The sequence below is a fragment of the Neovison vison genome, chromosome X, assembly GCF_020171115.1.
Source record: "Neovison vison isolate M4711 chromosome X, ASM_NN_V1, whole genome shotgun sequence".
Lineage (NCBI taxonomy): Eukaryota > Metazoa > Chordata > Mammalia > Carnivora > Mustelidae > Neogale > Neogale vison.
This window is the reverse complement of record NC_058105.1, coordinates 1,793,637-1,804,646: the sequence shown is the minus strand read 5'-3', so window position 1 is coordinate 1,804,646 and position 11,010 is coordinate 1,793,637. Positions and strand designations below refer to the sequence as shown.

The window sequence follows — 11,010 nt, the reverse complement described above, 5'->3', positions numbered from 1 at the left end:
TGGCCTGTGGGGGTGCCAGGCGCCAAGTGCTGGAGCCCTCCAAACAGCGACAGGATCCCCACGCCAGGGCTGGATGACGTAGGCCTCTCCTTCAAGCTTTGCTTGCCTGGGAGGGTGCCCAGGAGTGGGGCCCGAGACACGTGTCTTGAGCCAAAGGACCGCCGTGTGCAGAGCACCAGAGCGGGCCAGCGGGCGGCGGCCCCCCAGGCGCGGGATCTGGGGTTGACCTGATCCCAGAGCCCAGAGCACCCCTAGAGAGCTCTCTGGCCCTCCATCTCGTGTAGGTAGGGTTGGCCATTCTTGGGGCACCCTGTCAGCGTGGCTGGGGGTTCTGGCGGATAAGGGGGCGGGGTGCGGAGGAGACAGTAAGGCCAGAGACGCAGGTGAGGAGCGCGCAGGAGCGCGTACGTGGGCTCCATGGCTTGGGAGATGGAGGCCCACCTTGATGCTAACACAATCGGCCCTCGAGTCCTCCTCAAGACAGCCGTGCATTTTCTCTCCCCGACAGGGTCCAGGCCAGGCTTTGTCAGCCAAGAGAAGTCTCTGGAGGTGAAGAGACAGTCCCCATTTCCCCAGCAGAGCAGACCTGCGCCTTTGGAGCTCCCGGACTGGCCTGGCCACTTGTGGGCGCCGTCACCCTCCAGCACTGGGTTCCACGGGAGAGCAGAGGCGTGAGCGGCAGCTTTGCAGGGCTGCGGGGCGGCATCATACAATCCAAACGGTCCCCCTCCAGTTTTCAGCCTGGAGTCACTCCAGCGCAGGGGGCTGACTGAGTGCCTTGGGCCATGGGCGCAGCCAGGTGGATCTTCCCCAAATGGGAGGAAGGGGGACGGGGCGGGGGTGGGGGGTGATGAAAGCCAGCCCCAACTTTTTCCCCTCTCCATGTGTTTTCATGTTTTGCCTGATACGATGGTCCTAGTGCCACAGAGCGCAGCTTTCCGCCTCTGGTGATTTGTCTGCCAAGGCCTCCCACGTGAGAGCAGCCAGCAGTGGCGGCCTGACAGAGAAGCTGCACAGGGTCCTTCCAGCAGCAGGGTCCACACACAGCCCCGGGGGCTCCCCTGTGCAGCCATGGGCCTGGCCCCGGTGCCCTGCCACTGATGAGGAGGTGAAAGCAGCAGCAGCCTCGGAGGCCCCCAGGGAAGGCCCGCCTGGAAGGCCCAGGGCCAGAGCAGCGAGCGGGTTCTCAGCGTGAGCCTCCACAGGGGAAGGGGCCAGGGGACAAGGCAGGTGAGCCTGGCTGGTAGCCGTAGGACCTTGCTTGGGCTCACATACCGTGCCCTGAAAGTGCAGCAAAGCTTGGAGGGCCTCCCCTCTCCCCAGCCGTACAGATGAGGAAACTGAGGCACCAGAGACAAAGCTGCCTCTCTCCCCTCTTTTCCAGGAAGTGACTCAGGAGAATTCAGCACTGCCGCAGGCGGGAGCCCTGCCGCCAGGCCGCCTCCATGGAGCTGCTGGCATCCCGGCTCAGCCTGCCTCCCTCCTGGTGTCGTCCCAGCCTGGCCTTGCCTAGCTCTGATGGCCCTGAGCAGATGCGCACTGGAGGCCCAGCCAGATGGTGGCCCCCAACGGCCCAGAGCGTTGTGTGGGTTCTCGGCATCCCTGTGCCACATTCCCGGGGCCCAAGTCACCCTTTACTCACCAGGGAGCCCCTCTGTGCTGCCCCTGCCTCCTCATCCCTGCGACAGCCAGTGAGGCCGAAGCCCAGTGAGTCCCCTATTTACACTCAGCGGGGTCTTCTGCCCCCAGCCGGGCTCTGCCGCTACACCACTGTGGCACTCCGGGAAGCCCCTGCCTCAGTCTCCCTAGCTAGCCCACGGAGCGGGGCCCTCCGCCTCCCAGACTGGTGTATGCACAAAATGAGGTCCTGAACAGAGATGCTCATGGCCTTTGCTGCAGAGGAAAGCAAAGTGGGCCTGGTGACAAGGCCCCCTCCCAGGCCCTCCCCCAGCGTCCTGGCCCCACCCCTTCCAGACACTGATGCTCAAACGCTATTATTATTAGCCAGAGTCTGAGACGGGAGAATGGGAGAAGGCAGTGCAGAGGGACCTGGGAGTGGGGGGTAGGGGGGATTTGTGGTTCTGCCAGATAAACCTTGGGCCCCATTCCTGTGTGACAGTAGGAGGTGGCCCTAGGGGCCAAGCTGTGCCCGCTCCTCCACGGGCCCCTTGGCTTCCCTGGCTGGAAGCAGAAGCCAGCGCAGACTCTTCGGAGCGGCCCTCCCCTAGCCCAGGTCCAGCCTAGGTTGGGTCTCCCACCCCACTCAGCTTGAGGCCCCCACGCGGCGGGGCTGTTGGGGTCCGGCGCTGCAGCCGGCGCCCGACAGAGGGTCGGTGGCGGGCGGAGCGCAGTCTTGCAGGTGGGAGGAAGGCGGCCGGGGGCGGGGAGGGTGGAGGGAGACGCTGGGCAGGCCGCGGTCCCTCCCCGCTCCCTCCCTGCGCGCCGCCGGCGACATTGCCCCTCCTGGGCAGGGGGCGGAGAAGACGGCGACGGGAGGGGAGGAGGCGGCGGCGGAGGCGGGATTTGGAGTTTCCCTCCGCAGCGGCGGCGGCGGTGGCGGCGGCGGCGGCGGCGGCCCCTCGGCTTCAGGCGAGGCCGCCGCCTGAGGCTCCGGTGGCGCTCGGCGGCAGCGGCGGTGGCGCTTCCCGCCGCCTGGGCTTCGGAAACTTCCCGGCTGCGACGCGGGGAGCCGGCGCAGGAAGCCGAGCGGATCGGGGGTGAGAGGAGGTGAGCGGAGGTGAGCGGAGCACGCGGCTCCCCGGCACCCACCCACCCCACCCCCACCCAGCCTGGCCGCCCCCTCCGACGTGAGCTCCTCCACCCTGCACCCCAAAGTCTTGCAGCGCGCGCCCCGCGGGGCCGACGCACGCGCCTCTGCGAGACCCACTGGATCCTGCCACCTCACGCCCCCCGCATCCCGCCCGTGCACCTCCCTGTCCTCTGCCACGCACATCCCCTGCCACTTGCATGCGCGTGCACAAACCACGCACCGCAGACCCGAGTCCCTGCAGTGTACGCAGCAGCAGCCCTTAACCCAGCACCCACCACTGCCCCAACTCAAGCGAGCACCCATCCCAGACCGGACCGTGCCATGCCTCCGTACACACCCAGGCGCGCGCGCGCGCGCACGCACACACACACACACACACACACACACGCACAGACGCGCGCACATACACGATACATCCCTGCTGTATCTGCACTAACATAGCTCCCCTCTCCATGCCACCACCGTCTCCAACTCCCCATGTGCTCATTACAGACACCCCACCCACGTTCCCAGCCCGGAGACACTGCGATCCACCTACCCCTGAGTGAAGCCCCAAAACTAACTCCTGTCCCAGCAGCTGACACTCCCCACGCCCCACAGCCTGGCCCAGTACCCAGGCACACAGCTCGTGCATCCCCAGCGTGCACGCTCATACACCCCAACTCCCATGCCCACCTGCTGGGTTTACATCCTCCAGCACCCTGCCCCAACTCCACTGCAAACAGCCCACAACGCCCCCAAGCACGTCTGCCAGTCCCTCCCACCACCACCCCCGACACCTGAAGCCTGGGCTCTAGAGGCTGCAGCATCTGGTGGCATCCCTTGGGTGGCAGGAGCTCACCAACCTGAGGCCCCCTGGGCGAATCGCTAAATAGACGAGTCTCCCCAGCGACAGGCTTGGCCTCTTCCCTAAGAGATAAAGAAGGCACTTGGGGTGCAAGGTACTGTACTTAGATGTGGGGCTTGGGTGGGGTGGGGGAGGGGAGGAAGGGCGAGGGGGCCCAACTGGGTCCAGAGAAATGCCAGTTGCCAGGCCCGCACATAGTAGGTCAGTTCCACGAGGACAGGAGTCCGCTGGGGTCCATGTGCCGGTCTGCTGTGCCAGGAGGGGAGGCCTGTGTGGGGTGTTGCTGTGCGTGTCTGTGGGGCGGGGGAATGTGTGTGACCCTCTGAGAGGAGAAGTGGGATCAGCACCCTCCTGGGCTCCCTCATGCAACAATTGGTTTCATTCATTCATGACTTCTTTGTTAACAAGCATTTCTTCCGCGAGCGCCGGGCGTCTGCCAGGCCCTGCACTGGGGGCTGGGGCCAGCTTGGGGCCGGGCGCACACCCGCTCCTGCCTTGGAGGAACTCCCAGTCCAGCGAGGAGACCGACCAGGAAAAGCAGAAAGCCATCCCCAGCGGAAAGTGGATTTGGTGGAAAAGATTTGTCGCTGGGAGTTGTGCTCCTGGCCATGTGACTGGGCCGCGACAGCCCGGAGGGAACCGTGCATTTCGGGGTGAGGGGTGAAGGGTGAGGCGGGGCGCGGCTCTCCGGAGGCTCCGGTGACCAGAGGGCGCATGCCGCGCGCGTGGGGTCTATGGGCTGCGGCGTCCCCGCGGCCTCCCAGGGGCACTGGCCAGGCGGGGCGGAGGCCGGAGGCCCCCCACCCCCCGCCCGGCGGGGCGCTGGAGCTGCAGGCTCAGCGCCCACCCTGCGGCGAGTGCGCGGGCTGGCTCCACCCGCCGTGTGGGCCTCGGCGAGGCCTGGGCGTGCAGCGCTACCTCCCCCGACCCAGCCCGCTCCGGGAGTGGGCGCGGGGCCGGGCCCGCGCCCAGAGCTGGCGCTGCAGGGGACCAAGAGCGGGCCGGCCGGCTGGGGGCGGGGGGCTTGGCTGCGCTCAGCCCTGCAGTGCGGAGGTGGCAACAGGTTCCAGTGTGTCCTGCTGCTGGCGCAGCTGACGCTGCTGGCGCGGGGCACCGAGTACTCATTTGCGAGACTGCATACTGCCCCCCACACCGGTTTCCCCCGGTAGGTGGGCTTGCCGGCGGAGGGAGCAAGGTGCAGGGCAGCCCCTTCAGGAGCCGGGACGGCAGGCTCCGGCACAACCCCACTGGGGTTGGGGGGTAGTTCTTGGAGGCGAGCTTCCTCTCTGTTCACCCGAGCTGAAGTTGCCTTACCTGCCCCTGTCATCTTCCCAGACAGGCATCCCTGGCCTCCTCCAGGGACCCCTCTCCAAAAAGCCTGACTGGGCACCTGGGAAGCCCCAAACTGCTGTTCTTAGGCACTGCGGCTTCAGGGAACTGAGGCCTGGAGCGCAGAGGAAGGAGACTACAGGAAGGCTGGCGGGGGCGGGGGGGGGGGCTCCCCTGAAAAAGGAGCAGAATCCGAACAGGGGGCAGAGGAGGGAGGCCTGGGCTGGGGGCAGGAGGACACAGCGCAGCTCCCAGGGGTGCCTGGATGCAGCCAGTGGGACTCATACCAGAGGCCAGGCCACAGTGGGCTGCGGCTAAAGAGGAGTCCCAGGCTGGCAGCCCCGGGGTCAGGGAGGGAAGGAAGGAGGGGGGTGCTGGAGGCCACTTGGAGGGCCTGGTTCTCTCCCTAGTATCCCTTCCTTAGTTTTCTCTTTTTACTCCGTGGTTCAGGAGAGGAGTCTTCATCAGTAGCACTGACCTTGATTATCCTGAACACTGACCTTCGGGTGGTTTTGTCATACATCTTGCCTTTTACTTAGTTTCCTGGGCTAGATTCCCAGAAGTGGCCAGAGGGTGTAGATTCCTTCGCAGCTCTGGACGCATAGGACCGATTAATTTCCAGAAGGGCCGGACCGATGGAGAATCCTCCGGCACCCAGCAACAGAGCAGCGGGCTGATTTCACAGCACCCTTGGCAGCACTGGGTGTACTCATTCTGAGAACGTTTTACCAATGCAACAGGTGGGGAGGGTCACCTTGCTTCTTAAATTTACCCGCATTCCATACCTGAGCTTGAACCTTTCCCCAACGGTCTGGTACCAGTTGCATTTCTTCCCTCAAGCGGTCTTTTCTGGTTCCTTTCTGGTTCCTTGACTGTTTTATCAGAGTCTTAACCTCTTGATTCATTTGTATGAGTTTTATCTTATCTGCTCTACATTTTCCTTCAACTCTGCTGTTTGCTTTCGATGGGTTTTAAGCAGGGAAGGGACACTTATCACACCCAGCATTATCTTGCTCAGTCTCTCTGTTTATTACTGACCTATCCCGCTAAACTGGGAGCACGGAGAAAGCAGGGACCCCGATGTCCTGTGCGTTTGCCAGCCTGTGTCCGTGGAAGGCGTAGAGGCCACTGGCCTGTGATGAACAAAGGTCTGGTGCAGGGCAGAGTGGGCTGAGGGGTGGTTGAGACTGGCAGGCCTCCCTGGAAGCGGGGGGAGAGGGCTTTGGAAGCTGGGACGGCACCCTGGTCAAGAGCTGTCCAGTGCAGGCCCTCAGCTAGTGCGGGGAGCAAAGGTGTAAGAGATCAATTTAAGTACAAAGTACCTGGCTCTTGACCAGGGAGGAGGCAGGGGGAGACGCCGGGGATAATTCCCAGGACAGAAGCGTGGTAAGAGCAGAGCACCCCAGTTTAGGACTGGAGGCTCAGAGCTCCTGGGTGCCTTGGGTGACGCCTGTGCAGGGGGGAAGCCCTGGGGTTCCCCAGAAGCTGTCATCTGCGCGCCTTGCCCTTGGGCAGAGTTCAGGTCCAGAAGACAGCAGCGGGTTTCTGGTCTTGCTTCCTCCTCCCCTCCATGATTTCAGTGGCATCCTGCAAAAGCCCAAGGTGGTAGGTGCTTCTGATGAGCCCATTGTACAGATGGGGTCACTGGAGTCGGAGCTGGAGAGGGAGTAGGGCTAGAGGCAGCTTCTGGGACAGGGGCTCTGGGCTCTTACTTAGACCTACCCCTCCCCCTGCCTCCGGCGGCCAACTGAGTGGCGCGGGGCAGAAGAACTGTGGCCGGTCCCCTACTGGGCCCCTGACCTGCCCTTGGCCTCTGCCCCGGCCCCTGTCCCGCTTGGGTGGAAGCCCCAGCTCAGCGCGCCACTTGGGGGCCCACCCGACCGCTTCGCTGGCACCCGTTGGCTCGCTGGCCCCCATGAGCCCGCCCCCACTGCCCCGCCCCTCCAAACGGCCACTCCACGTCCAAAGGCAGCGGCTTCCAAGGTGGAAACTGGGTCCCGCTGCCAGGAAGCAGCCTGCTTGAGAGCGGCGCGGGACTCGGGGCTTCCACGTGCGCGCCTGCCCTGCCAGCCCACCGTCTTCCCCGGAGACCGGGCCCCGGGCGCCCTTACCGGGGAACGGCGCCCGGCTTTGCGCGCTGGCCTTGGCTCGGACGTCCCCGCGCGGCCGCCCGCCGCCCGATCACGCTCCAGGTCTCTCTCCTGTTTTCCCCTCCCGGGGGCCACCAGGGCCGGGGCAGCTCCGAGAAGGCCGGCCGAGGCCCTTCCGCTCGGCGCCGCCTCTACTCCCCAGGTCCGCCTCTCACACGCGCACGTCCCCAAAGTCGGAGGCTCGAACTTGGGGAGCGATCGCAGGCAGGCCGAGCGAGACCCGCTGGAAGGGGGTGTGAAAGGAGGTGGCCGAACCCTTGGGCCGCCCCAGAAGGGCCCGATAGAGGACCCGCGACTCTCAAAGGGCCCGTTGGGCACCGGGCCTTCCTCTTCTGGGGGACCCCTCACACTTCCCGCAGCGGGCAGCAGCGCCGCGAGCCCGAGTGGCTGCCTGGGGCGTTTTCCGTGGGGGGCCCGAGGCGCAGAGAGGCGCCGCCTCGCTGCGGGCGGTGGAGGGGTGTCTCTACGGGACCCCGGGCGTCCGTCTGAAGGATGCGGGCGGGGCTTCGCGGCTCCGTACCCCCCGGGCGGCCGGGCGCGGAGAACGCGGGCTCACGCGGCGCGCCGGCCCTCTCTCCGCAGCGCCGGCGGTCCGACGTGCCCGGAGCCGCGAGCCCATGGAGGGCCTGGGCCGCTCGTGCCTGTGGCTGCGTCGGGAGCTGTCGCCCCAGCGGCCCCGGCTGCTGTTGCTGGACTGCCGAAGCCGCGAGCTGTACGAGTCGGCGCGCATCGGCGGGGCGCTGAGCGTGGCCCTGCCCGCGCTGCTGCTGCGCCGCCTGCGGCGGGGGAGCCTGTCGGTGCGCGCGCTCCTGCCCGGGCCGCCGCTGCAGCCGCCCCCGCCCGCCCCGGTGCTCCTGTACGACCAGGGCGGCGGCCGCCACCGGCGCGGGGAGGCGGAGGCCGAGGAGTGGGAGGCCGACTCGGTGCTGGGCACCCTGCTCCAGAAGCTGCGGGAGGAAGGCTACCTAGCGTACTACCTGCAGGGTAGGTGCGGGCGCAGGCACGGGGCACCCGGCCTGGGAAGGACCCTGGGACGCTGGGGAGGGGGGGGAGGGGCAGGGCCACCCTTCCCAGAGGATTCTTAGGTTAGTTGACCAGACTTATTTCCTCGAAAGTGGAGGTGCCGTCACATCCCCTGAGCACGACTTTGGGCAAGCCCTTCACCCTAGGGAGCCCCAGTTTCTGAGTCTGGAAAATGGGGAGAATCGGGCCCGCCCTGGCTTAGAGGATGCTCAAGAATGGAATACCAAGGGCAGGCTCCCAATTTCCTCGCCTGGGTTGAAGTCACCATCTGCTGCAGCTGCTCACCCACAAAGGAGGCAGGGGTCACAGGAGGCCAGCCGCTCTGCAAAGGCTGCAGAACCGGGAAGGGGAAAGTGAGAGAGAGAGAGAGAGAGAGAGAGAGAAGCAGTGAAGGCAGAAGAAGGCAGAGATGCATCCCATCATAGTCATGGCAGCACTGAGACAGGCCTCTTTGTCCCTTGATGAGCCAAACACACACCCAAAGGTCTAGTATAGGAACAGGGTTCCCATGAACCAGCAGAGCCAGCTCCGCACCTCCCCATGGCGGGGAGGGGGGCGGTGTGTGTCCCCAGACTATCGTCCCTTGCTGCATTCTGAAGTGTTGGGTCTCCAGGCCGCCACCCCCCCAGCCCAGGAAAATAGATACTATCTGTAGAACAAGGAGTTGCTCCCTTCTTGGAACTTTGAATTGATCCAGGTAGAACGTTGGACTCTCTCCCAGGCTCCAGCTCTTGGGGTGACCCTGGTTGTGTTGGATGGGAGGTGGCCGCCCATCTAGACTACGAGCCCTCGTGCTCACCTCAGCTTGGACCAGAGGCTGTAAAATCCCCTTGGGGGGGTGGAGCTCTGCCTAAGCCCAGAAGCTCCCAACCTCCAGCAGCAGCAGCCCAGTGGGTACTCGCTGTCTGAGGAACAGCCACCAGTGCCGAGCTAGGGTGGTCAGGCTGCCCATGGGGCAGCCCGCGGGGACACCAGCAAGGATCAGGCTGCAGAATCAAATTCCCTTTGGGAACATCTGCAAGCCACCTTGGGGGTTGGAGTTGTCCGGGGTTACTTCCCTATCCCGCCCCCCGCCGCCAGGGGTGTTTGGCCGCCCCAGTGGCCCACTCCCCAGGGAACTGTCCCCTTCTCCTCTCCCAGGTGGCTTCAGCAGATTCCAGGCGGAGTGTCCCCACCTGTGTGAGACCAGCCTCAGCAGCCGAGGTGGCCCCAGCACAGCCCTAGGGCCCAGCCCAGTGGTGGGGCTGGGTGGCCTCTGCCTGGGCTCTGACTGCTCTGATGCCGAATCTGAGCCGGACCGCGATGCCATGAGCTGTGGCCTGGATTCGGAGGGTGCCACACCCCCCCCAGCAGGGCTGCTGCCCTCCTTCCCTGTCCAGATCCTGCCCAACCTCTACCTGGGCAGCGCCCGGGATTCAGCCAACGTGGAGAGCCTGGCCCAGCTGGGCATCCGCTACATTCTCAACGTCACCCCCAACCTCCCGAACCTCTTCGAGAAGAATGGTGACTTTCACTACAAGCAGATCCCCATCTCAGACCACTGGAGCCAGAACTTGTCCCAGTTCTTTCCTGAGGCCATTGCATTCATCGGTGAGTCTGCTCTGCCCTCTTCTTCCTCCCTCCCTGCCCCCCACCCCAGGCCTGGTTCTGGGGCCTCTGTCCTTCCTTCAGGACGGCTCCTCCTGGCCTTAGCCCCCATCCCCAGAGCCCAAGCCTGGACCAGCACTGCTGGGGTCTGGGCGGTGCTGGAACCAGCTCCCAGAGGCCACCATCGAGAGCCGAAGGGCTCCTCAGGCAGGACAGGGCTCCCAGGCCAAAGGTGGCCAGAGCCACCTGGTTCCATGAGCGGGGCTGGGCCAGGCCCGCCTGTCACCCCACCTCCCCCTCTGCCCCACCTAGATGAGGCCTTGTCCCAGAACTGCGGGGTGCTCGTTCACTGCCTGGCAGGCGTCAGCCGCTCTGTCACCGTCACCGTGGCCTACCTCATGCAGAAGCGCCACCTCTCCCTCAACGATGCCTACGACCTGGTCAAGCGGAAGAAGTCCAACATCTCCCCCAACTTCAACTTCATGGGGCAGCTGCTGGACTTCGAGCGGAGCCTTCGGCTGGAGGAGCGGCGCGCCCGGGAGCGCAGCAGCGGGGGGCACAAGGCCTCGGCCTCCGACCCGCCCTCCTTCTTCACCACCCCTACCAGCGATGGTGTCTTCGAGCTGGACCCCACATAGGGGCCCGCTCCACCCCCCAGTGGGTGCCCCTGACCACCCGCGGGCTGGGGCGGAGGTGGGAGGGGGCTCAGCCGGAAGCAAGGCGGGGGTGGGGGGGAGCGCAATACCTCAGGGGAGGGCTGTTGGGAAGAGGCCAGAGCCAGGAGCCCCTCCAGAGTGGCTGCGGGGGAGACCTGTCCTACCCACTTGAAACATCCACGGGAATCCTATTAAATGTGCCTATAAGCTGGGCCAGGGCCACGGGCCTGACCCGCGCCGCTTTCGGGCGGAACCACGCTCCAGAACCTGCCTCTTCTGCGACTGTTACTTTTTTGTTTAAGGGGGTGGGGGTGGGGGGAATTCCCATTCCAAGGGACAGATCCAGGTGGCTGCCCATTCCTGGGCCTCGAGCCTCCCTGGAGCTGTTCCCTGCAGAAGGGTGTGTGCCTGCTCTGGGGACCCGCTCACAGTCCCACCCCTGTCCCCAAATGGCCGCTTCTGGGGAGGGGCTCACCACCAGCTGGTCACCTCCCTGCTTTTCTGCCAAGGCCTTAGGCCCCTTTGGGCTGAGGGCCTCCCCGTGGACATGGGCTCGGAGGTGACCTGGCTGCAGGGCATCCACACGAGGCCCCTCTCCCGGCCCGCAGCTCCTTGCAGGGCAGCGCTGCAGGGGCGGGTGTGGCCCGG

General features: G+C 65.4%; 1 protein-coding gene across 3 annotated transcripts; it reads left to right on the top strand.

Annotated features, from left to right (window-relative positions):
- Positions 1–2,666: 2,666 nt before the first annotated feature.
- Positions 2,667–10,426, top strand: DUSP9 (dual specificity phosphatase 9). 3 transcript variants are annotated; one of them, XM_044234363.1, is made up of 4 exons: positions 2,667–2,727; positions 7,679–8,080; positions 9,260–9,709; positions 10,019–10,426. In XM_044234363.1, the coding sequence occupies exons 2-4, from the start codon at positions 7,714–7,716 to the stop codon at positions 10,342–10,344; spliced, it is 1,143 nt and encodes a 380-aa protein (XP_044090298.1). In that variant the 5' UTR covers positions 2,667–2,727; positions 7,679–7,713; the 3' UTR covers positions 10,345–10,426. The 3 variants fall into 3 exon arrangements, with proteins under 3 accessions (XP_044090298.1, XP_044090295.1, XP_044090297.1); XM_044234360.1 differs by lacking the exon at positions 2,667–2,727 and adding an exon at positions 3,648–3,711; XM_044234362.1 differs by lacking the exon at positions 2,667–2,727 and adding an exon at positions 7,039–7,138.
- Positions 10,427–11,010: the final 584 nt, after the last annotated feature.

Excerpts from the sequence above, each read along its gene's own strand:
- DUSP9 (XM_044234363.1), top strand. The coding sequence starts at position 7,714 with ATGGAGGGCCTGGGCCGCTCGTGCCTGTGGCTGCGTCGGGAGCTGTCG. Across the intron at positions 8,081-9,259 it reads CCTAGCGTACTACCTGCAGG|GTGGCTTCAGCAGATTCCAG; the intron begins GTAGGTGCGGGC and ends CTCCTCTCCCAG. Across the intron at positions 9,710-10,018 it reads TGAGGCCATTGCATTCATCG|ATGAGGCCTTGTCCCAGAAC; the intron begins GTGAGTCTGCTC and ends TGCCCCACCTAG.